General features: G+C 42.0%; 1 protein-coding gene across 3 annotated transcripts in view; it reads right to left on the reverse strand.

The window, feature by feature from the left end:
* Positions 1-26,880, reverse strand: part of AFF3 (ALF transcription elongation factor 3) — a 336,736-nt gene that overhangs the window by 47,681 nt on the left and 262,175 nt on the right. For 2 of the 3 annotated variants that reach the window (XM_083821501.1, XM_083821503.1), the window contains exon 10: positions 5,610-5,778. In XM_083821501.1, coding sequence (XP_083677627.1) covers positions 5,610-5,778 — 169 coding nt within the window. The remainder of the gene's footprint in view (positions 1-5,609; positions 5,779-26,880) is intronic. The other variant, XM_083821502.1, reaches the window with a different exon arrangement.

A 26,880-nucleotide genomic window follows, 5' to 3' on the forward strand; every position in this document is an offset into this window, starting at 1 on the left:
CCGATAAGGTAAATTTAAAGAATATAAATTCTAGAAAATCAAAAATTTTAAACTTCTCTAATTATTTTAGGGCCATTATACAGTTTTGGAATATTTAAGATTGTCAATGTATACAAGTGATGTCAGTTTTATTTTGGAAGTAATTTACTCAATTGATTTCTCTAAAAATTACTATTTTTTGAAATCACTTTTAAAAACAATGTAACTTGCAAGGGACCAGCCAGGAGAGAAAAACAGACCTGGTGAAAAAAAAGATTGGGAAGATTCACTGAAAATTTTTTAACAGTCCACTTCACATGCCCAACTGCAATTGTTTGTGGGAGGAACAGAAAATCCCTAATTCTCCAGTCCATGCTACCTCCCTTAGCAGGTCACACACGAACCTGCGTAATTAAAGTTGGTTTGCTTGCAGTGAGATATTTTCAGCAGCATGTAAGGATGGAAATCTACTGAGATCCAGAGGGATCAAGTAGCAAAATGGTCTTACGTCATGGAAATATACTGCCTTCGAGGTCTTGAAGAGAACTGGGCAGTTTTTAGTTGGAGTAAAGCTGGTGTTGGCCCGATAGACAGCAGCAGTAGGAACAATGGTCTGTAGTAAAGCTGACTTGTAATGAGCTGTCTTGTAATGAGTTGTCACAAAAACTCAAACCAGGAAACTCTTCCAGAGACAGATGGTTCCAGGGACCAAGGCACTACACATGTACATGTGCCATTTCAACAAGAAATAAAAGAATGTGATATGCTTGTTTAAAAAATGTGTGTGGATTCATTTGTATATTATAGACAGCTATATCTGAGCTAGTCAAAAAGTTTGCTCTCCAATCAGCGGACTACTCTCCTAGGGTGTGAACCATTTCATCTTTAAATAGACATCCAAAATAGGCCAGATGAGCTGGGCCCTAAAAATGTCCATTCCTCTCCACTAACTGTAAAGGGGAGGCTGAGGTGGTGAGCACATATAAGTATCTACAGTACAAATGTCCAAATTTGGGTGGGACGACTCACACAAAGCGTGTCTATGTATCTCAGGTCTCTTAAAGGCTACAAGTGCAACCAGAGGCACGAGTGGCATGCATCCAAATGAAACTTTTGTCAACACTCATTATCCAGAAACACTTTCTGGGGTGAAGGGCTGTTAAACAATGCAAACGTAACAGGATCACTCTATGTCTGTCATTACAAATAGGAACCTAAGGTGTAGCTAATACCATGGTAAATGTGAAGCATGATACCCCTTTCATTGAGAAATTGGATAGCCTATAATGTGCATGTACTTAATCCAATGCAGGGTAGGAGTAAGCAATCAGCCATCCCCGCAGCATACTTGACCTATTGGAAATCCACACATTAATTTACCGATATGATAACCTGTTTGTGCTGTCCTACTATCAAAGATTTGGTTCAGAGCAATTCCCATACAAATGTGACGCCTTTTCATTGTATTTAAGACATAGATGAAGATGATGATGATGATTTTGCTGCTTCTACTATTAGTACTGCTAGCACTTCATCAAATTAGAACTGGAGATTCCCATCTGTTAGGCATGGTGCACAAATACTCTAAGAGGTGGCTCCTGCCTCAAAGAGTTTTCTAGAGGGACGGGGAAGTTTAGTTTGTAGTCTTTGCCAAAAACAGTGCATAGGAGAGCTAAAGCCCACGAATCATATGAGCAAATGTGAAGATAGTGTCTACAGTTGGTCTAGTGATGAAAATTCCCTTTTCTTCTGAAATTACCACTCAGGAAATCAAATCATGACATTTCAGATGGGAAGCAAAACCTTTTTTGAAAACAAGACAGATACAGAAAACATACACAGACACACACCAGCCCTGAAACTAAACTCTTCTTCCCTTGAGTCCTTGAGGAAATGTAGCAGTGAAGAAATGCTGATGAGGTGACAGAAGCATGCTCACCGGTTAGCTAGTTGGTTATATATATATGCTCTTCCTATTTTCTGAGCTAAGGAGAAGAGAGACAATGCCACACAACTCCTGAGGGAACAGCCTGAATTTACGGGCAGTGGCTATTAGTACTAAAGTCCATGCACTTGAAGGACTGGATGCACAGTACTGTGGGCAGGAGGTGGGTCTCTGTTGATGAGGGAAGAAGGCCGGGAAGAGCATCTCCAATCACTTCAGCTTTGACCAGGTCAGACACAACGTGTGGATGTGAGGCCAAAACTACCCCGTGATGATGGAATAATCATGGTAAAAACCCTCGATGGTTGCGAACTGGTCACTACAGTGGAGGCTGTAAAGGACGGTGTATCTGGGGGTGGGGTGCTGGCAGGGTCCAAGACAGCACACCTCCCTGTTCTGGCCAGGTTACTGTTGAACAGCCACTGGTGCTCCATTCCGTGCAATGGCTTCTCTGTTTCCCTCCTGGCCATTCCTCTGTCTGGCCCTTCCTGTGTAATGGGACTTCCCCAGTTGTCTAACCAGACCCAGTCCTATTAGAGGTCTGCATGATAATTCAACTGAATGAAGAACAAACAAACCGAATTTTTAGCTTTTGAAATGTAGTTCTTCTGTGGACTTGAGACCCGCATTTTTTTCTACCATCTGAAATAATTGGAAGGATGTCACCGTTTTCCAGAATCCTCGTTTATGACATTAATTAAGGTCATACAAAGAATTCATGACCTCGGCAAAGAAACAGGAGATAGAAGTCTCAGTCCCTTGTTCATAATTTCAGGTTTGGCAGTCCACAAAACTGTAACTACTCACATTACTGTCTGAGGCACCTTAATTTGTCCACATCACTGAAACCAGTCTGAATGTTGTCTCCTGTTCTAGCTCAGCCATTACTCTTAGTTTACTGCAGACATAAAGTGTAGACAGCTGAGCTAGTCACTACAGCCTCTAAATAGTCACTGGAAAGAAACGGACACTTTTAGGGTGCAATTCATCTAATCTATTTTATATGTATGCTTTACAATGAGCTGCTTTTACACTCTAGGCAACTGCATTTAGACACCTGAAAACAGCTCAAAGATCTCAAAATGAGATGAAGAAAAATTACAGGAGAAATGAAACAGCAGTTAAATTTTTGTATAATGTAGAATGCAGAAGATAACCTGTCCTAGAAAATATTTTGAATATATACATATGATATTTCTAATTATGGGGAAAAAATAAAAGAAACAAAAAAAGAATGAAGGGCTCATAATGGCCTGCAGATTACCAGGTGAAGTTCCTCCCAACTTGGACATATGGATTTCCTGCCCAGCATTGTGCAAGAGTACTCAGGTTCATTGTACCTGAATTGTACCCTTATTAGTTTATACTTATGTAATGACAAAGATGTATTTGCTTCTTTTATTTTATCCAATAGATGAAATTCATCTTGAGGCCATGACTGGAATTGAGCCCACTAATTAAATTCAGGTGGACAGAACCTCCTTTTAAAGAGCTCCCAAGGACCTGTCTCTCTCCATTTATGGGATAAGAACATGGCATGTACTTTAGGAAGACGGCTTCACTGGGTTCCTAAATGTAACTTAAAGCATTAATTCAAGGCAGACAGGACTTCCACTCAGAGATATCACATAAACATGTTTGGAATTGGTGCCACCAGTCATATGATGGGCTTGGAAGAGCACTATCCCTTGGGGAAAGCACAGATATCCTACTTCCCGGGGACACCCTGACCCTATCCAGGTGAATGTCATGGTCTCTCCCATATCCCAAAGAGTAAGTTATGAACACCACTGCAGCCATCACACTTTTGAGACCTTTACATTTTCATATAAGCCTGTTTTGTACAGCATGTCCTAGAAGGCAAACCACACAAACATAATGCAAAGAGACAAGCAATCTGTTGGAGCAGTGCAGCTGTTTCGTGACAATGATCACTGATAACTCAGACTCCACACAAAAGTGGTTGCACAGATCTCGAGAGAATATGTATAAAATGTTTAAGAGGAGGCACTTCCTCCACGTTTCCGTGGCTCTCGGTCCCTTGCTTGACTTTACAAAACCCATGACCTGCCTTAGTTAATTCACTTCCTGCATTCCCTGAGGAATTGCTTCTCTCGTGTCCAAGCATCACGGGTATCTGCCTAGATGCTCTTATATCTTAGTATACATACCCCTCTCTTCCTGGGTACTATGCTTCTCCCCCTTTTATCTTGTGTTTCCTTCCCCCCTACCATGGTTCCTTCTCTTTCTTCTCTTCATCCCTTTTCTTCTACCTTCTAAGATTCCCATAGGGAGAGGAGAGAGAGCGTGAGACCTCTGCAATGAAACCAGCCAGGAACGAGACAGAACAAGGTCTTAATGGGTCAGATGAGAGAACCTGGGATGGGAAATGAGGAATGGGATAGCACGGGGAGGGCAACAAGGAAAGAGAGACTGGAAGCAAGAAAACAGAGAAGAAAGGAAGGAGAGAACCAGAGAGAGACTTAGGAAAGGGACATAGTGGAGGAAAATTAACTGGAAATGGATCTGAAAGCACTGTGGAAGAAAAAGAGAAAAGAAGATAAGTGTTAAACAAGGAAAAAAACCTGAGAAAAATATAGAAATGATGTTTCTGTGAGTGCTGCATTTTCCCTGATGGGAAACATGGCCCCAGATACTGAGCAAAATATGAAGAAAGGCTTGCTGGTTATTCAGTATAATTTTTCAGGGTGAAAGAATCTGTGAGGCTTAGTTGTCAGGGGAGGAGTCTGGTGAGGGGATGCTTTATGTGGAGCAGGAAAATACACTGACTGTATTTCATGGGTATTTACAATCCTGCCACTAGATTTTTGAATATTTTTACATACATTAATGTGTGTGATGTGGCTGTGGAGTGCATGGCTTTATACTAAAGGTGTACATTGACCAAAACACATAAAAATGCCAAGCCTGGTAGAAAAGCAGAGTAGGGGAAGCAGCCCTATAGCGTGTCTGCTGAGCACACTGCAGAGGTGAAAGCAGAAGGTAGCACTGGCAGCTTAATTGTACTTTGGCTAGGGCTTGTCTACATGTGGAAATTTTCAGTGCTAGCTTTCCAGATGACAAGTTTGGGTTTAATGTTTTGCACCATGAGTAATTCAGTTTAGTCCATGCTAGAGATGGATTAAACTAAATCACAGAAAGGCAGCAGTAGCAGAGAATAATTCACTTGGGGAGTGAGGTGAGGGAAGTGTGTGAGTGAAAAACAACTGTTTTGCTTTAAAAATCCACCCTCAAACTGATTTCATAATAGCTTCCCTGCACAGAGAAGCCTTAGTTCCCTTGCAGTGCTGAGAGGACTGCATCAGGAGTGCATCAGGACTTAAGCACTAAGCAAGCCATTGCTATGGAAGCAGAGTTGCATAAAACCTCAAGCAAGCTGTGACTTTGTGAGGAGCTCCAGTTTGAGGAAAATATCACATGGTCATTTCCTTCTTCATTTTTGCTTCAAATGCTTTAATCCACCCCAGCATCCCCTGCCACTTGCATTTCACAGGGTGCCAGGAGGAAGATCTTTGTGCTTTTCTCTTCCTTTTATTTTTTTTTATTTTTTTTTTTTTTTGTGCATCTCCCCCCAGCCTCCTTGTGTCACCTTGGCTGGAAAAAAAGTCTGAGTGGGTGTAATAACGGCTCGCCACCCCAAATCATGAAGAGCAGAAGCCCTTACCTCTGGGCTGGAGTAATGCGAGGGCTTGCTGCCGTCGCTCTCGCTGGAGCTGCTTTCGCTCTCTGAGTCAGACTCCGAGCTGGTCTCGGATTCACTGGAGCTGCTGCTGCTCGACCCCTTGCTGGAGAGTCCCGGGGCTCGGGTGCTGGACTGCGGCACCACCAGGCTGCTGGCCCCACGTGTAGCCCACGGGGAGAGAAGGGGAGAGGAGAAAACAAGAACACACACAGACAAAGAAAAACGTAAAAAACACAGTGTTTTAGGGAGCATAACTATCTATGAGCTTGCCTCTCCTGCTAACAAATGGTGAAGAGAGTTCACGTTCAACATTGTATCATTGTAATTTGAGGGAAAGGTATAGGGCTAGCTGAATGTTCATTTACATCCACAGCCTTTGCCATCCCTTCTTCACACGAGGGAGGGTTGGGCTTTCCCTTCAGCTTGTCTCTTTTCTCATTCAACAGAAATGTTAGGATACATTAAAAAAAATGAAACATGGTAAAAACAGAGTAGAGGAAGCAGTCTTACAGTGTCTAATGAACACCGTGCAGAGGTGAAAGCTGGAGATGGAAAAGGTGAACAGCCAAGAAACTAAGCTAAACTCCACGGTACCAGCCATTTACTAGCAGTAATAGAATAACAATAATAATACCAATAATGATACATCCTCACTGGACCTTCCTACCCCTGTCTTTTGTTCCTGTGCACTTCTTCACCTACCCATAAGTGATGTGGTTGCTTGATATTGACAACTGTAAGATCTAAGACTCTGATCCTGAAGAAATGTGAGGAGCTCAGGCTTGTGTTTTTGCATATCAGCAGTGCCGTGCTGTCAGCAGAGCTGCTTGCCATCTTAAAAGTCATGTTTCCATGCAAGTGTTTGTATTATGAGGCCTGACAGCACAAGAAATGTATACTTTCCCAAAATAGTTGACCATGCATATTAAAATATCACAGTCATAAAGGCTTGAGTGTGAAATGTCCTATTAAGTCATCCAGCTTATTCCCCGGGCAATGGAAGATTGTTCCCCATAGCAGGGTGCATTTTCTAGTGAGTTGTCCAATTTGATTTTAAATGACTTGAATGCAGCTTTTACTTTTACCCCTGGGAAACTTCTCTGCAAACTAACCCAAATTCCACTGTCAGAAATTTCTCTCTACATTCAACCTGAAGTTGCCCTTTTAAAATTTATTGTTGTTACTTATTATTTCATCCTATTACTAATAGTTACTATGATAAATTATCCTCCTCCCTTTTTCCTTTCACGTATTTGCAGACTGGTTTCCTGCCCTACTTCAGTCATCTTTCAGACAAGGCCTTACACATTTACTTCTTCTGATCTTTCTTCATAAGTCATTATCTCCAGGGATATGGGATCATTTTTATGGCTCTTTTCTGAACTCATTCCAATTTGTCTATATCTCTCTGATAACAGGATGCCCAAAACGGAGTGCTGCATTATAGATGGTTCTCACTAGAGCCCTACAATGAAGGGCTATTACCTTTCTGCTCCTTGATGCGTTGCTTCTGTAAACATATACCAGAGCTGTGATGGAATATATAGTCCATTAACACTCCTACATCTCTTTCAACACCTCCTTCTCCAGAATTCCTCCACTGATAGCTACACTTGAGATTATTTGCTTCCAGAGAGATTAGCTTGCTTTTTTTTTTTTTTTTTTCCCATGCCAGATCTCATTTTCTTCTTTACTGCACATGCTCCTAGCTCCTTTTGATTTATTTCTCTGCCCTCAGAGGTGTCTACAGCAAATTCTAATTTAGTATCAAATACAAACTTAATTAAATAGTTATTCACTTCCTTTTCCAGATCATTAATAAGACTGTTAAATAAACCCCACATGAAACATGCTAGTACCCTAATAACCATCTCTTCCCAACTCCATTCACCAGTGTTTATCATTACCCTTGTTTATGCTCCATCAGTCCAATATTGTGGCTAATGCGATGTGAACTTTGGAGATGCATTTTGTGAGAAATAATATCTAATAATTAATTACTGTTCAGCTATGTTGCACCTAATGAATTGTCTTTACCTACTAATGGTGCATTTCATTCTGGAGAAGTAGCGTCTGATACCTGACACAAGCCACATACAACACGCAATTTCTGGGGCTGGAAAAAAGGCCAGGCCAGCAGGGATGTGGTTTCAACTCTGTGATTCCCCAAGGTGCACACTTTCCAGCCCCATCCCTGCCTCCCCCAACATATGTCAACCTTTCCTCACTGGAGCATCCATCCCATCCAGGCCAGCACTCCCACCATGTTGCCTTCTCTCATATCTATCCCCCTTCCCTTTTTGCTAGGGAGAAGCTGGCAGAAGTGCCTGTGTGTACTCGTGGGAGGCAAGAGGTCTGTTACCATACACGGGCATTAAATGTACCGATTACAAAGTGTGCCTTTAAAAACTTGCCTTCTGCTGTTTTTGCTGCTATTCATCACGTCTTTTTGTCTGGCCAGGTAGGTGTGGAAAATGCAAGCTTTTCAGGCAGCCATTTGTATAACAGCATTAAGGCACATAGGTGCCTGAAACAGTAACAGCTAATAAGCTTGTAAAAATTTTCCTTCCCAGAGAAGGAAAATTGATGTTTTGTATGCTGCTATGGGACAATGCACTTTTCCACTTGTACAGGTTGCCTAGTAAACTCCAGATCTAAGTTGCTCACGTATATTAACAGATTATAGTCAATCCCTTGCTAATAAAATAGCGAGAGCTATACAGAGGCCATTGTGAGTAGGTTTTCTGGTTTTGATTTTTTTTTTTTCTTAAGGGAATATGAAAATGTAAGTGCCTTTTCTGACAGCGTAGCTTAGGGAATGCTTTTGACAGTGTCCAACTCTGATGGATTCCCTGTCCTCTCCCCAACACCATTGTGACTGCTGCCTGAAAAGTTCTTCAGCATCACAGAACATCTGCACATTTACGTCCTGCCCCTAGTGATTGTGGTTTTAATTTTTAAACCATCATTTTTGTTTGGCATTGACTGAAGTATTCAGAATTGCTATGTAGGGGATGAGGGAGAAAAAAACCCCACAGTAATATTTCTTTCCTGTTGTGACATGAAATGTTTTTCTAGGCTGCTGAATAGAAATTGTTACTACAGCCATAGATATAAAATATAACTGTTGGACTCTTCACAAACATCTGGAAATCTATGTTTGCTGCTCTAATGGTAGCCAATATACTAAGGAAACTAAACAGCATTACAATATTTCCCCTTTGCGCTGATACTGTTGAAGTCTCCTGTTCCCCTTCTACCTTTTCCATTCTTAAATGTAGTGTGTTTTTATAAGGATCCTCATTATACTATAGTGATCAGGGCGATAACACCTACATGTTTCTTCATGCTTTCTTAGGAAAAATGACCATTATTTTAATTCTGTGACTTCCATTTTGGACTATTCTCTCTGAAGCATGTAAGCAAGATCATGCAGTCAAAATAAAACACCAATTTGCATTTTAATGACTGTGACACATAACATTCATGCATATTTTGCTAGTGGCTTATGCCCCAGAATTAATTACTGCATCATAGAAGTGATATTTTTATTTTAGGCAATTGAACAACAATTTGGGTAAGAACCACTCTTCTTTAAAGCCCTTGAACAGAACATGCAACCTCTGACTTAAGAAAGACTAAAGACATCGTCAGGGTGCTGGAAACTCAGTAACATGCAAACTAAGAGAGAGACTAAATACATCGTGAAGGTGCTGGAAACTCAGTAAAGCACGTCATAACCAACAAAACACTTGAAGTTCCTGACCATAGTCCTGTGATCCCAGCTACGTGGAACTTGGGCACCCAAATTCCATGCAAGTTCCCAGAGACGTATTTTCCTGCATTGCCTAGTGATCAAGTCACCTTCTCTGATAGACTGCCAGACTTTTTGTAGTGTCAAAGTTTCTCAGATGTAGAGGCTCAGAAACACCTTGATTTGGGGAGATTAATACTTCTTCTGCACTCAAAGCAGTATGTGATCAAAGTTGAGAGGGCGAGCCACCTCAGTCCCTAGAAGAGCCTGAGATTTTAGGTGTGGTGGGACCAGTTATAGTCTTCATCAGACTGCACGGCCATGGACAGCCGTTGAACAGTACCAAGGTGATTTAAACGCTTGCATGCGAAGGTGCAGGCATTTGCTACTCAGTCAGTGGAGAAAGATTCCCAAATCAGATTGCCTCATTTGACCTCGGGGGACTTTTTGAGGTTAATTAGACTGGGTCTGGGCCCTACTTCATGCTTCATATTAAGCCACTGCTTACAGCTACGACACTTTTCGTGACAATAAATAATAGTGTTGAACATTGGGCACAAGAAATTCCTGTGTAGCTGTGTACAATGCATTGCAAGAATTCGGTCTCAATATTTCAAAGGTAGAAAAGTTTGATGCCTGATCAAGGTATACATAAAACAGATGCAGTTCTTTACCAAATTTCAAGTGTTTGGTAACAATTTTAAATTGATTCAAAAGGAAAAAAAAATCATTTTCTGGAGAATTTGTGATCCCAGCTCTTCATTGCATTATACCATAATGGTATTATACCCACTTGACACAGCTATGGAAGATTATCAAGAATGCAAAGTAAAGGAGAATCAGGCCTTGAAGAAAAGCCTGTGCCATGAAAACATATTGAAGTGACACTCTGAAATACATTTCTGGCCACATTAACGGCTATTAACATACTCATGCTTCATATTTTCGGATCTGTTAATTTCATCTTGCAGCAATTGTATTTAGAGCCTTCTTATCAAAAAGCTCAGTAACACAACCAGACACTATCTGCTCTATTTTTTTCTTTGTCTGGAGATGGAACAATATTTAGCTAGTGTCACTGGCATTGCTGTAATCATCTAAACTAGTTTTCTTCTAAATCTCACTCTGCAGTGAGAACATCCACCAGGTACTGTCCCCCTACCAAGTGGCTCAGGCTCCCACTAGGAAAGAGCAGTGTTACAATTACTTTAAAGATCTGACTTGAATAAACCAATACCAATGACGCTCTTAGGGATCATGTTGTCAATGTTGAGAGGTAAACATGGAAAAGGTGATCTGAATTTGCAGATGTCACAACTACAGAAGAAAATCCTAAGAAAGGCTGTATGAATGCTTGAAGTATTTGAAATGCCTGGGAAATCCATCACTGTCTGGAAGAACAAGGACGATTGTGGGAAAACAATACTCTGAAACAGACAGCCAGTCCCTCGGCTGGCATAAACTGTCATAGCTCCATTGACTTCAATTAGGCCACACTGTTTTAAATCAAACCATAAATCTGACCAAGACTCTGAAATGTTATTTCAAACTCAGTGACGAAAACATATTCCACGGTTTAAAGGAGATCTGTTGGCAGAGTGCCTATTTTTATTCCAGATTAAAGAATCTGAAACACCACGTCCTTCTCTACCCTTGAAGCCAACCTAAAATATAGTGAAGGTCTTTTAGGAAAAACATTTTATGCCTTTGTTGTGAGAAGCAAATTCCACATGGTGCTTCCTCAAAGCACAAACTGAGAACGCTGTGCCAAGATCAGTGTAATTATCTCTGCTGCCTGGCACTGAAGATGCCGCAAGCCTTCCATGCGCACAGTAGGGAATTCCTGTGTTGGTAATTGTGAATGAATCACAGGGGCAATGGAAATGCCCACTTCTTGCTGCTGCCCCTGAGTATTTTTCAAATTCTCTTTCAGTGAGGACATTTGAAGCACGCTTACCAGAGGGGTCTATTCTGGACTTGCCGATCAGGCCATCCCAATGTTGTAACAGAACATATGGGGATATTTTCCGAGGCAACTGTAGAATGCCAAGAAACAATCCCATAAGGATTCTTTAAAGAATGAATATGGATATCATCCATTCATTTCAGTCCAAAATCATGCTGAGAAAAGGGAGATGATACCATAAACTCCAGAATTCGCATCCGCTTAAGGACAGCCAGGCATCTCCAGGGTTTAAAATATGAAGGCTGTTTCTGCATTTAACGCACAAATGTGACTATAAGGAGCTTCTGCTCTAGTTTTAGGTCTGCCATGTGGTGGCTGAATGACCAAATCAGGTCATCAGAACTTCTAAGGCTCTGTCTTCCTTATCTGATCACCATCATGGTGATAAATGGGGATGACTGAACTTGCCTGCCTTTAAGGTACTTGGAGATGTCCTTTGCAAGTGTTTAAAAAGCACTTGGACATCCTCAGTGCAAACACAGTACAGAAGCGACACAAATTTATGCTTTTGTACCTTTGCTAACTGAGAGCATGAAACCAATTAGCTGCCTGAGTTCTTTACAGTTACCCATTGTGAAAACCTATTGTTCACAAACGAAAAAAAAAAAGCAGCTAGCCCTGCCATGGTCGGCAAAAAATGAGGCTGGGCACTTCCCTTTCTCCAGGTAAACGATTTCCCAGGAGTCTGTTAATATCTTTCGGAAACAGAGAAATGTTTTCATACCTCATTCCTATAACAGATGGGGTATGAAATGGGAATCATGATGAGTGAGAGTCCTGGAGGTTGTTTGGCTTGTCACAATATATAATGCTCCTGTGAAAGCGCTGCATTACCTTAGTCGCACCACCTTTGCACAGCACAACTAATAAAGCACGACTGCCAAGAACAGAGTTCATAGGCTCCACCTATATTTTAACACTGTCCTTGGGAGTTGCTTAAATAGTTTGTGCTGACAAGACTGCAAGTATCATCTGACAAAGCAAACCTAAGGTAAATCGGGTCTTTTCAGAAAGTAAGGTGTGCCCTGTGTGACTGCAGCTTAATTGCCAGAATAGTCACCAAAGAAAAATAAATTAATAGGAACAGATGCTTAGAAAAACAAGCTATGAAGCTCATGTACACACACACACCCCACCCTCAACAAATTTGAGTCTGGCTAGGGGGTATCTATTTAAGGTCTGGTTGCTACTGGAAGCAGCAGAATCACAGCTCCCACCTTGGATGCCTACGGTAGGAAAGAGAAAAATCACGGAAAAAAACTTGGCTAAAAACCCCTTCTAAAATAAAATGCTACATAGCAATTAATAGTGACATCTTTGTATAAATAGCTCTATCAGAAGGAGCGTGTGCCAGGGTATCTGAGATGAAAGGGTCCAATAGACCTGGAGCAGCATTAGCGTGGGGATGAAGTGATTAGTCAGCAGGCTGACAGCTGTGCTAGAAGCCCAGTGCCAGATCCCAATGTATGCTTTCCACCGCTGCCAAATGTTTGCTTGTCGCTCCAGATAAATGGAGCATCAGCAGTGTTTTATTTGACCTGCTCACAAGAAAAATAAAGCAACTCTGACTTCCTCAGTGTGTTTGTCGTTGACCTTGCATCAGCTGAATATGAGTGGAGAGGTTCTCTGGTCCAGGAAAATTAACTCTTTAGTAGAAGGGACCACTAAGAATCTTTTTACTTTGGTAGTATAATTAGTCTCTTAATGTTTCAAAGTCTGGTGGCTTAAAAAGAAGTGTCAGCCACTGCCTAAGTGCCCTGTGCTGTCCTTGAAACATGCCCTTGGACCAATGGACTGGAGAATGATGAACAGCTTTGAGAATAGCCTATAAACAGCCATCCTCCTGTCCCCACAGTGAAATTGGGAAACCTTTTCAGGGTGGGTGGTGGGGACAGAAATAAGTTGCAAGTGTAAAAAGTTGTGGAGAAGATTCAGTCAGCACTGCACTTTTCATTTCTCCCTGCAATCAAATGCAATGTTTTTTTTGTGTCTTTTCCTTTCTATGCACCCCCAAAGTTTTACTTTCCTCTCTTTTCTTCATCATTTTGATCATCTTGGGAACTTTCTATTTGAGATCCCATCTGTTGTCTAGGTGAGGCCAGCTTCTGCTGCTGGGTAGAAATCAGACACAGTGTTTTTGATTTACACATCTGAAAGAGAATGCAGAACACGTTTTTATTTTTTGGATCTGTAATGCCCTCTATTTGTGGGGGCTCTCCTTCACAGTGGCTAAGGTGCTGCAGAAAGAAAACCACACTTCGGATGCGGTGTTACTCAAAGGACTCTCTTGGGAGATATACCCTTTCCTCTTCTCTAATAAGCAGATGAGAAGGGATGCCCTGGCTGAGATCACCTCTGTTACTCCCCTCTCTTATTGCAGAATGGCAACATATACTGAACAGAAGAGAAATGTTGAAAGGACTGTTCTCAATGATCACTGTAGACTTTTTTTTACTTCCATGTTCTGAAGGCAAGAGAGAAAGAGAATAGGGAGGGTAAGCAAATCAATTAACATTCTAGAATATTTCAACTATATCTATACATTTTCATTTTGGAATCTAGCCCTCATGTAATTATTTTCTTTAATTCCAAAAGGCACAATGAAGGAAAGAAGGCCTAAAGAAGGAAAAAGGACTCTTTTGGGCACTTGTATATGGTACTAGTAGCTGAAACTGTGGTCAGGCAGAGTTCTTCCATATCTGATAAAACTGAAGCTTTGGATCTCTTTCTGGCACTTACTGGTTACTCTTAATAACCAAGTGCATTCTTATGGACATCATTCCTTTACATTTCTTCTTTCCCACCTGTTTTTCTTCCCCACCGTGCTTTGAAAAAATTTGTTTCCTGGCAGCATCAGGAGTTGCTGCATGCAATTGCCAGCTGTCTCCAGAGAGCGTAAGTTCTTTTGCCCAGGTGAGATCAGATTGCTGAGCTCAGGGCTCAGCGGTCAGCTGGTCTCATTAGAGTGGGCTAATGTGAAAGTTGTGAGGCTCTACACAAGTTCTTTTGGTCTTGGGGAAGCAATTGAGGTGCTGAATCCTACCACCTGAAGAACGACTTCTGGACCAATGGCCCTTCAAGAGAGAGAGAGCTCCATAGGGGTCTCTTGTTCACAAAATGTTGTTGTCACACATGACAGTAGGAGGACATCCTTGTGGTTCAGCAAAACAAGAAAATAGGGAGTTTCAGCTGAAGTCAATGAAAATAGGAAGAAAAGTTCAGTTTGGTAAGGGGTGAATGGAAACAGAGTGTAAAGAGTGGCAAAGACTCAGGACTGTTTATAAATCTACTGTCAGGAGGTCACCTGCAAATCTGAACCAAGGCAATTTGCTGACTTTGTGAATAAATAAGGCACGTGACTCGTACAGTCAGAACTTTACCTATTGTACAAGGCTTGAAAAAAGGTCTGAAAAAGAACATAACTTAGTTAAGGTGGAATTGGACCCCCTTTGTCAGATCGTGATAAAGCCAGACAGTGAGGTATAGGGTGGTGGGTTTGCATACATACAATTTTTCTGCCTTTAACTTACAAGGGACCTAACTGCTACTTAACTTAAGCACTCAGAAATGCCCTCTGGAGATTCTCGCTTTTCTTGATTGACTAGAGGGAATTTACGGTGCTAAGGGCTGCTTAAACAGTATGTATGCATGGTATGCCTAACACTATATCCATTGTGACTTAGATGGGTAGCAAGGGAGGTTTATTTCAGACTCTTCTTCATAATTTCCCTTTCAGGGTTCATTCAGCTCCCTTCCACTTGTGCTAAAGATTTGGGGTTTTATGCAATATGAAATCCTATATTAATTCCCGACTTGGTACTGCACTGTTTCATTAGAGCACTATCAAATCTGATCTCTTATCAGACTCAGTGATATGAGTACTCCTCATCTCAGGAACACATTCTCCAATAAAATTTTGCAGGTGGTCCCAGCAGCTTGGTCTTTGGAGGAAGAAGTTTCAACCCTCTGGGAGAGACGTTGTAAAGATAAACATAATTAAGCACTCGAACAGCTCATCAGTGAAAATGTGGACTATCCATCATGAAGTGTCAGAAACTAGGTTGGGCAAAGAGCTTCCTCGAAAGGTTTAGGCAGGATTAATCTTGTCTAGTTATATGAAAAAGGATTAGATGAGCTTGAATTTCTGTGGGTAAATATACAGATGAGGTTGTTAAGAAGCATACATTCTGTGCTTGCAGGTCAAATGACAAGGAGAAAATGCACAAAAAGATATAAAGTAGATAGATATCTGAATAGTCAGAGCAAGGAGCAATGCAAAATGTTCTGTGGAAAATGTAGTGTGGCATTAATCCGCCATCTTCAAAATGTCTCATCAGGAGAATTTTATACCACTTCTCTGGAAATCAACCTGGTGGTTGCTTTGCTTGTCTCATTTATTTCTTAAAACATGAAGCATAGATGCACTTCTATCCAAAAAAAAAAAACCAAAAAACCACAAGCGATTCTTGCTGCTGAGTGACAGCTTCATTAAGCCAGAGAAGACAACCACTGCACTGCAGACTAGGAGAATTCTCGTCTGCTTTGGCCTACCATCACCTTATTTCAGAGTTACTGTTAACATAACTCCTGTCATCGCTACCCATCTAAACAGGCAGCCTTTTATAATTTTCAGACACAATTGCACCTCGCTTCAGCACGGCAGTCTTTTGCCTCAGTCAGCAGGGCCCTGGGTATGGCTCTGTATTGCGAGACCTCTTGCTAAGCTCTAAGAGTCCAAATACAGATGAACTTGTGCAGATAAAATTACTAACTACCATAATGGCTGTCCAAATGGGTGCAATAAATTTCAGCGTGAGACAAACTCTCTCAGGTTTTACTGACTCTTAATGTTGCTGCTGCCAGCTTTAGTGTTACTCTTTGACTCGAGCCATATTCTGTTGTCTCCCAAAGGTCTTTTCGGCCCGTCAGCTCTAATCAATATGCTGCCTTGAGAAGGAGCTTGTTTTAAGTAGGTTTGCTCACCATAAAGAACCATATAAAGAAAATTTGACTTCTACTCCTTGTCAGCATATATCACTTCCTATGCAGAGCAGCATTTAGATGGTCTGTTAGTTGAATCCAAGTGCTCTCTTTTATATGTTTCAAGAAATGACAAATGCCTGGGAAAAATGCATAGTTGTTCTACAGAAGACATTAGGCAGAGTCAGGAATGGCAAGCAGAACAGCTAATAAAGCCCAGAATTGTAGCAGAGAGGATGTTAAAAGCTAATTACTTTGAGATTATTTGAAGACTTGTAAAAGGTTCTTCTATTCTCCATTCTGATGTAAGTACAGCCTATTTTCCAGCAAAACTATTTCAACATGTTTTTAGAAAGTTGCTGAGGAAATGCTCTTTACCTATTATTGACATACTAGCTCAAAGTAAAGGATGTTTAAAACCAATTTTTTAGCTGTTGAGTATTTGCCCATGAGGTAGCCTTGGGTTTTCAGGGATCTGAGCCACTGGGAAAAAAAACTACTCCCATTCTTCCAGCCAGGCTCAGATTCTTGACCCCGTACTCTGGCTTAGTAGCGTTGTACTTTACAGCTTGGATCAGAGTATGCAGAGGTGTTCATGAAGCCCAGCAATGCTTTGCCTATTGAGGGTATCAGGATATGTCCCACTGAAACACAGCTTAACAGTGTGCAGATACTTGATGAAGGATTTTAAAATAAACAACAGCCCCTGCTAGTAGCTCTTGCTGTACCTTCCTCAATGATAGTTTATAAAGGTGGCCTGTGAAAAGCAATGAAAAAGTATGATAAGTACAAATATAAAAATCTACGTTAAGAAAGAGTTATGTAAATTGCCCTTTGCAATTCAAAGGAAAAATCAAATGTGAATTGCATCCTTTTGTTAGATGTCATCCTTGGGAAGCAAACTTGATGTTTGTTTATGCACACACAGAATATGAGGAGAGGCAGCAATAAATTACAAAGCAAATATAATTTTATTTGCTTTATTAATCTAGAATGTGGTACCGATGTGTCTGGACTCAGTGGCTCCCCAGCTGCACCCTCCTGCAGGATGTTATCAATCCTCTATTTCTGTAAAATGTGCTACCAACTAGGAGGAAGAGCACCCGAATGGTATGACATTTTAATAAAAAAAATCAGTCTTACACCATGCTGTGTCCTGATGTAGTTATTCTTATATCTTCCAATATATCTTTCAATCCGTATCTCGTATGCTTTGCTGCTCTTTAACTGCTATGCATCTTTTTAGATTTCTCGTGATATTACAATATCAGTAAGGCATGCATAGATGCCTCTGCCTATCCCCTCAATGTGCCTTTTGTTCTCCCTGACTCTCGCAAAGCGGCAGAAAGGAAATGCACACACGGCAGCGGGGAGAGGGCAGGGGAGCAGGGAGAACACTGCTCATCAGTGCTGCATCTCCCTCCCTGTGCCACCGCAAGCTGCCGCCACCTCCTTCCTCTCCCTCCCCGCAGGCTAAGAAGGCCCTGATGGCACTCTGGTCTTCTCGCAGTATCTCAAACACTCCTCCATTCCCCGCCTGCCTGAGGTCCTGCGTGCTCCTGGATGTGCTGTGTGAAGTGGGGGGGCCTCTTCATGTTTAGTGGTGGGATCCAGCAGGGGGACTCTTGAAGGTGTAGGAGCCGACGTGCACGGCTGCTAGGAGTTCAGTGCCCAGCTGTGAGGATATGCATTCGGCGTTTCTTTAACCATGTACCGGGTCACCTGCCTGTAGCTGGGAGGTGGCTGGGGGAAAGAGGAATGAATATTCTGCACAAGGGCTTTGCAGAGATGATGAGACAGACAGATAGGTTTCCCGGACAGTATGGGTTTCCACTGGCAGTACAGCAAGAAAGAAACTCTTTGGGATTTTTTTACCATCTCGACATGACTCTCACCCCTGCTAGACAAGCCGCAGTTTGGGGAGGAAGATCAAATGTTGGGTCTTTGCCATTAGCTTAGACACTAGGGGAAAGGGCTAGATGACTTTTCTGATAACTAGCATGAAGACCCCAGCAGGCTTCCAGACAGTTTTATTAATCATAAAAGTCATTAAAAATAGCCAGTTCCTCAGGGGCAAAGAAAAAACAAAACCTCAGAAGAATGAATCAGGGCAGGCATCTCCCTTTCCTATGAGCATTCTGTTCACAGTCTGCACTCAAAACTGAAAGGGAATAGTTAAGAGTGAAACTCCCAAGTAATATAACAAAATGCTTTCTCAGGAAAGGGGCAAGCACTTTCTATGGACTTATATTGCAACAGGGAAAGATATCGATGGGCTTTGTGTACAGCTTAGAGACAATGAACTTTTGGACAGTTGACTCTGAGGCTTGCATGTCACGCCCAGAATGAGCAAAATAGTTTTCCCATTTGCCTTTGTGTTTGCCTTTCCCCTTTTGTTTTTTTTTTGCTTTCCTCTTGTCTGTCCCTTTTCGCCTCGCTTTCCCTACTCCCCTTGCCTTGACTTTTTTAAAAAAAAATTTTTATTTTTTATTTTTTAATGGATAGATATTACATTCAGTTGCCTCTATGCCACTGTCAACTGCCTATGCCCTGTGTCTGCAGTCTTTGCAATATGAGTGCCAGGACCATAAAGATATCTCACTTATCTTAAGGCATCTCAAGTTATTTTAGATGCCTGTGTTAAGGTACCTGGATCACTTCTTAACTTTCTCATCCCACAGTCCTGAAGAAATCCTTCCATATGAGCCCAAATGTAAAACAAAGCAGTACTGTCTTACTGTCTTTCTGGCTCTGCAGACAACCAGAATCAAAAAAAATGGTATAAACATTCCCATCAAAATTAGCTTTATAGGGTTGTTGACTGCAAAACGCAATGGCAGTTTAAATGTAAGTATTCATTTCTCTTATTTTAACTGGAAGGGTTTCAGTGGTAAAATAACTGTGGATTAAGATCTGGGACATGAGGCAAGTAAAAAAGAGGCTGGAGGAGAATCAGAGGCGGTGGGAGGGAAAGGAAACTTGCAGAGCTGTTTTATCTGTGGCCTGTGGGCCTACTGACTGAAACATGTACAGTAGGGGAATGGTGCAGATCTTCTTTCCAGCAAGGCACTTCACTGCAACACCAGACATCATTTTTGGACTGCTGTGGTTTGAGCTTGAGTAGACTCATGTGAGATCCCATGCATCAGTATAAGCAAAGGGAATCAACTGTCTGGAAAGCAGATTTGCAGAGAAGGCTGCGGGGATCCTGATGGAAAAAACAAGTTTAGCATAAGCCGACAGTGCTCCCTCACAGTAAAGGTGGCCAATGGCACCCAAGGCTGCAATAGGAAAAGCATTGCCAGCAGGCCAAGGGAAGTGATCCTTCCACTCTACTCAGTCCTGGTGAGACACAGCTGGAGTGTGAGGTCCAGGTCTGGGATCCCCAGTACAAGAGACACTAAAAGTGAGTCCAGCAAAGTGCCATGAAGATGAATAAAGGATTGGAGCATCTTTCATTTGAGGAGAGGCTGAAAGAACTGGGAGGGATAAAATACCTGATGGAAGGGAGTAAAGAAAATAGAGCCAGGCTCTACTTGGTGGTGCTCAGTAACAGTTCCATTTAAACATAAGAAAACCTACTGTAGCTGACCCTGCTTGAGCAGAAGTTGTGTTGGACGACCCCAGAGGCACCTTCTAACCTCAGTCATCCCATGACCCTGTGCATCTAGCTCAGGTATCACAAGCTATGGTGCTATGTGGGAAGACGAAGCTTAGGGGGGTATGTATGATGCTCACTGAAGAAGCTGGATAAATACATAGGAAGTGAACAATCGCTGAGCTCCATTTGGCTGTGAGTGTTCTCCCGTTGTGTGTTTAAAGCTCACTGAGATGGCTACGTAAGTCATTGACTTGACCAAAGGGCAGGCATGGCCTCAGGCACCAGCACTACAGCTGAAACCATGGACCATCCAGACACTGTATGTTGGCAGCCTCACCCACTGCTCCATGCTTCAGCAGGCTACTCCATGCCCGTCAGGGTAAAATTGGTTCTGGGGGTGTTAAGAGATTTACTTGCTGTGTTTGGTGCATTTTACAGCAGGTGGAAGGTGCAGCAGCAGCAGGCTGGAAAACTTATTTCTCCTTCATACATTTCTGGGTCTGTTTCTGAATGTGGTCAGCATTGTCTGAGGCAGCCCATCAGGTCATGCTTTATTTATTTCACCGTACTTTATAGCACTCCCTCCTTCTGTAAAAACTTGCTGTTAGGAGACTGCTTTCCATTTTTTTTGGACTCTCTCTCAAGTGTAGCTGTCTGGCATCACTGCCCAGAGCAGCTGCTGACAATGCCAATGCACTGAGAGCTGCAAAATCCTTCCTTTCTGAAATCAAGAGTAGAAAAGATCATCATGAAATAATGGACTAATGTGGCCGTTCTATCTGTACTGCTCATAAATTAGATTTTGAACCTGGCAATTGCAGGGTAATTAGGAGGAGAGTAGCTTTCCTGCAGGAACATATATTTCCTATTCTGCCTGCCTGCCACACTCCAGTTTAATTTTTCCTTTGTTCACTCAGCTCAGAGAACTGCAATTACCAAAGGTGATAGCCTAGTGGCAATTTTCGAATCATGAAGAGACTTAGCACAGAAAAAAAAAAAAAAAGGACAGGTATCACTAGTAATTAAAAGAATTTTGAATTAGAGAGACTATTCCAATAATTGCTTTTGTACGATAATCGCCACCACATAAGCTCTCCTTATGAATCACTAATACAGTGAAATAACATTACTGTGGAGCATGAGCTGAAAAAGACAGCTCTCCTAAACACATAAGCTCCTGAAAGCTCCCAACAGACGGGTGATGTTTGTGCAGCCATTTCTGAGTGGTAGGTGATGCTGCAGTGCTGATCACTAGCAGACACGTGGTTTTTAAGCCTTCCTTCCCCCTTTGGCCCCATCAGAGAGGCACAGGAAACAGAGCAGGAATTCCCATCTCGGGTGGCCAGAAGAAGGTTTCATATTATTGAAATAGATGATTTCCTTCATCCAAGAGCCTCTGAGGAGCATAAATTGTGAACAACATCAAAGCAAGTGAAAAGTTTTAGAGCAGACTGTCAAAGAGACTGCTGGGGTTTCCTTGGTAGATTTCCATTTTTTAAGGGGTCTCAGCAATTTACTTTCCTTCTCAAAACAATTCCATATGTCTGTGGATTATTTAAGGTTGTTTTGATTTTTGTTGTCATGGGTTTTGAAGAAACAATATCACAATTATTTAACACAGGGAAATAAAGTTAGACAGCGCCTGGAGTTACAAATTACCGGGATGATCTCATGGACTAAGACTTTGCACACTTACTCTGTGCTCTCCAGGGTTAAACAGCATGATTCTAGGTAAAATGAAAAGCAGCAAAGCTATCTGGAAATATGCATTGGTCCAATGCTGCACAAATACAGCAACTAACCATTTAGGTTGCAGTAACTGATTTATTTTACAGGACGAAATACACCAGCAAGTACGACACAAGAGTAAGGGCTGTGAAGTACATTGGCTCAGACTTGAAGTGGACCCAAGACAACTTTGTTTAATGATTATTGAAACTCATCTGTTAAAAAGCACAAAGGCCAGCTGTGGTCTTAGATTAGAAGTCATCAAGGCAAGCTGTGAACGGATTCATATCAGCTTCCTCACTTAAGGTGAAGAAGTGACTGTCATTAGACAAGGCGTGGAGAGGGTGTGTGTGCCAATGAGGTTATTAGCAAGTCCCTAGGAGGTGGCTCCTGCTGAGTGTGGGTTTTAAGTGCTTTCCCTGCACAGGAAGGTTGGTGTTGGTCACTGACCGTGCAGGAGACCATTGGTCACGCCCCAGACAATAGTCCCCATCTGCAAAGATACGGGTATATTCAGCAACGATCTACAAACTAGAGACCAGGCTGCATTGACCATGTGTATGAAACTAGGCTTCATCTAGTGGAGTAAGTAGGATAAAGGATGGGGATGTGAGAAGTGCTACCACTTCTCTGGCTTTTACTGTCATCTGAGACCGGGAGAAAACTGTGCTTCTCAGCTGTACCCTGCCTTGGCTCCTCCTGATGTCTGTGGAGAACCTGATCAAAGAGCCCCAGGTCCCCAGGGGAGAGACTGACCTCACAGCGAGACTGTCCAAACAAGTCAGATGCGTGCAGTGTGCGACCAGGGAGGAGAAGCCAGTATAAGCTCAGTCATTATGCTTGTCCCAGCTTCTGCTGAGCTGTGCTGGCAGCCAGCAACTATACAACATAAAGATCCATTGGAAGAAAGCACGTCTGAACACTTCCTTTTCCTTTAAGGAAAGGATCCCTCCTTATTTCACATGTGCATAAGTGCATAGGTGTTTGGCCAAAAAAAAGGAAAAGGGGAAAAGGTCTATATTAATTGTTTCCTAGCCTAGCACCAAATGCCAGACCCTTAAATCTGTCATTAACTGCTGATGAATTATTCCAAAAGTTATTCATAGTTCCTACCCAGTAATTCTTCAGAAAGCATTTTTCATAAATGTTGAGTCTAATATAAAAGCTGCGACTGTGTATCATTTTCAGTGACATGTGATTCGAGTTTGATGATCAGGAGTGGATAAGAGCAAAAGTCTTGATTCAGGTTAATCATGTGATGTAAGAAGGAAATGCTAAACTGGGCATCACTAATGAGCTCGCTCTGAGGGGTGTACTACCCTCGGCTGAACCACACCAGCATTAGTCCTCCATGCACCGCTGGCAAGGATTGAAGAGTATAGTCCTTGATTGCCTTAGTCAGTGCCTTGCGCCAACATTCATGGGGAAGTTGGTCGAAACACGAGTTGGCTTCTCTTCAGTTTTTCCTCATGCAAAACTAACGAAGTAGTTCTGTCTCATGTCAAGCTTATAATTTAAAGCTGATTACCTTCTGCATTTTTTTTTTTTTAATTTTTTTGTAACTCAAAGCTCTGATTCCTTGGTTCAGGTCTTGATTGTGACCTTGATTTGATGACTGTGTTGCCCATCATTAATTAGCTTGTTGTGGTTCTAGTAATACGGTGATGTATTTTACATTTGTTTGCTTAGTTTTAGTGCACAGCTCTGGTTCATTTGGTCCAGTTGTAACATGAGTCATGTCAACCGAAGATCTAACTTCAGTAAGATACTTACTAGCTATGTGGTTCTGCAAACAAACAAATAACTCTACTCCCTACAAGATGGTAGCAACATTAAATGTTATTAAAATGCTGTCTTAGTTAGCAATTAAACTAAGAACCCCTCAAGGTTGCAATACTACTTTTAACAAGCTCTTTACCAGGTGCAAGACAAACCTGAGGCAATCCCTTCCTAACCAAGCAAACCCCATTTACATCTCAGCTTTGGAAACATATGTCGTTAGTTTTAGGATTTCAGTTGCCATGCAAGCTGGGTGTCACTTCAAAAAAAAAAAGAAAAAAAGAAAAAAAATAGGAAAGTGTGACATTTGGGGGGTAATTATTTTTCAGCACAGGTGCAGAGTGCATTTTAGTACCTTAAGTGTTCACACAAGCTGAGCTTTGACTCAATCAAACTGCAGCTTACCACAACTTGAAAATAGTGTCATAAAATCTCTTCTTTCAGGCATGGTATGGCCTCAATAAAAAGTACCATAGAATTTCTTAGTTTAACAAGGGCTCATCTTTTCTCCTTCCAGCTTATACTTTCCCCAGTGATCTCCCTTTTTACATTGGCCAGGCCAACCACATCTCACCACTTCTTCATCCTTGTAGCCTTTGGATTAACTGGAGAAAAGGCTGGTGGGTCCTGACATTTATGGCTTTTGCAGTTGCTAGTCCGTTTGAGGACTAGCAACTCCCAATTCAACAGTTGCACATTGCTGCATGATACCCCTGTGCAGCTCAACTCCAAAGCAACCAAACATGCATTGTGGCACTGTAGTATATATTCTCCACATGGGGCAGTGGGAATTAATTTTCTGGATGTTTTCTCATTTAACCATAAAGGGAATAGAATTTGCTGTAATGTATTTAAAAGACTGATGTAGTAAATTACTGGCATATGAACAATTCAAAACAGATCCCCAATTTACTATTGCTCCATGTTGATACCAGACTTTTGGCCATAAAAACAACCCCAATAATTTGGGTAGGGCAACTTTGTTCTAATTGCCTGGTAAAATCAACCTGGAGACCTTACACAAGCAGAGGAGGAGAGTAATGTACAGTGGCCAATGACAGAAATTTTTCATTGCTCTTATAATACTAATAAATGGTTAATACTACATTTTGGCCAAATGTAAGGAAAGGATAAAATGCATTTCATTGAAAATTATGTGGTGTTGGCTCAGCTTAGCTTTCTACATTGAATGCTGAGACACTCGCTTGCTTTAATGCTGCCCTTTGTCTGCACAGGTAAAGAATATGCATGGGAATAGCACAAGGCTGCAGGAGGGGGGCAGATAACCTTGCAACACAACTGAGACATTCCTGGATAATCAGGTATCAACCTTGTACTTTTCACTGGCATTAAATCCCTTATAATTACTTAAGAAAATACATACATTTTTTACACAATACTTGGAAAATATTGGCAGTATAAGGTTAAAATTCAGTGGTAGCTGACAGGCAGATAACATGCTAATACAGAAAATGGCATAAAAAGACAAGTTGAACCAAAGGTCACAGTACATCTCTGTATCAATTACAGAGTGATAATCTCAGAGGAGTATTTAGATTTTGCTGCCTTCTCAAACTGCTCTCTGGGCATGCACAGCCGACGTTGCAGTTGTTGTTTTCCTCTTCAGCTTAAACAGAGAGGGGTGCTGTGTTGTGAATCCCTCCAACAGGAGGAGAAAAAGTGATTCAACAGCTGGAAGAGTCCCACAGGAGTTTCTTCTGAGAGCTCCACCTTTCAGCATTCCTATTTCAAAAACATGGGCTATGGCCTTCATGTCAGAAGCCCAGCACTCTTCTTTTCTGTACACTGCACCTCCTAATGCAAGTCCTGAGAGGTATTTGCATGAGGGATTTGCACCAAGAAGTTTCAAACTGGAAAAATGAGTGTGCTTGTTATTAGTTTCAGCACACTGGGAAGCTGCCAGGCTTTTACAAAACTGCTCATTTTCTGAGTCTTAGCTCTTTTAGCTTGCCTTTTTTTTTTTTTTTTTTCTGAACAGAGTACAAGTTCTATCTTATTAAGTGAAAACAATAGAGTGAGAAGTTGGAAATTGCCAGGAAGCCTGGGAAAGACCGACACTCAGCCGAGATTTCATCCCATGTTTTCCTGTTGACCTCACAGGCTCTCAACACAAGAGCACTGAGTACATTAAAGAAAGGCCACAGTCTCATTTGGTCCTGTGAACATTGGCAATATGTTATGAGGACAATATACAAGCTTGAAAGGGAAAAACCGCAGCAATGTCCTCATGCCCTGGAGGTTTTGTCTGGTGCGATGCTGTTTAACCAGAGCTCTGTGAGGTTTTAAATGGCCATATGAGATTTATAGTAGGTCATGACCAGATCTCTTTTCAGGGCAAAGTTTGAAAAGTCCATTTGTCTCAAAATTTAAAAAAAAAGAGTCTGGTAATTCTCCAATTCTCCTCTTCCTTCAGGCAACTATTTTAGCCTGGCCTGAGTTCCTAAACCCTCCCCATGAGCCCTTTTAATGTGGGAAATATTGTCCTAGTATCTGCTATCAAAGGAATAATACTGTGGATACAAATATTTACAAAACCTCTCTAGCTCCACATGGTCAGTATCAAGCTCATTACCTTTTAGAAGAAGGGACATCATGACCTTAAAAGAAGTGGCTTCAGGAAATCAGCATTTGAGGGCATTATTAGCGGGGATGAGTGATGGTTATTACGGGGAACGAAAGGGAGAAGACTCAGCGGACATGCAGAAAACCTCACCATGGAGCCGGTGGCTGAGGGGTGGCCCTGGCTGGGTAGGTGGCAGTGACGTCCCCCTACAGTTTTACATGCTGGTAAAGTCTTGTGCCGGTGTCCTTGGGGCTGTGAAACCAGACAGCTGTCTTGGCCCCACATTGTGGCCATTTCTCCCATGCAGTAGGAAGGTAGGCCAACCCCCTCCAGCGACTGTGTCCATGTCAACTTTTTGGAAGTGGGTGCTGAACTGTGTCCTGGGGAAGGCTCCACGTGTCCTAGTGGGGTTGGAGTTGTTTTGAGGAGCAGTGAAAGGGCAGACTTGACAGGCAGGGAGGCAAGGCACTGTGAGGAATGGTCAGAGAGCCAGCAAGGGAGGTTCTGGGATGAGGTCCCTCAGGAAACTGAAAGGGGAAATTTGAGGGCCAGGCTGGGGACATCATGGAGAGTTGGGGGAGAGAAGGGGGTGATGCCTGTGGTAGAGGCTCAGTGTCTTTTTCCTCATTCCTCTCTAAAGAGGTTGTGGAAAGGAAGAAAAAGGAAGATGTGACCTCCTGCAGAGCTGCTGGGAGCCAGGCACTACCATCAGCACCGTCAACAGCCATCACCTATCCAGGTATGGACCAACACAGATCTCCCCGGTCATGTACAGTGTGAGCTAAAGCCAGAGCTGGTGTAGATACTCACAAAAGCGAATTAAAGTGTCTTAAAGGATCATTACAAAGCTAGAGATTTACT

The sequence above is a fragment of the Anser anser genome, assembly GCF_964211835.1.
Source record: "Anser anser genome assembly, chromosome: 1".
Classification (NCBI taxonomy): domain Eukaryota; kingdom Metazoa; phylum Chordata; class Aves; order Anseriformes; family Anatidae; genus Anser; species Anser anser.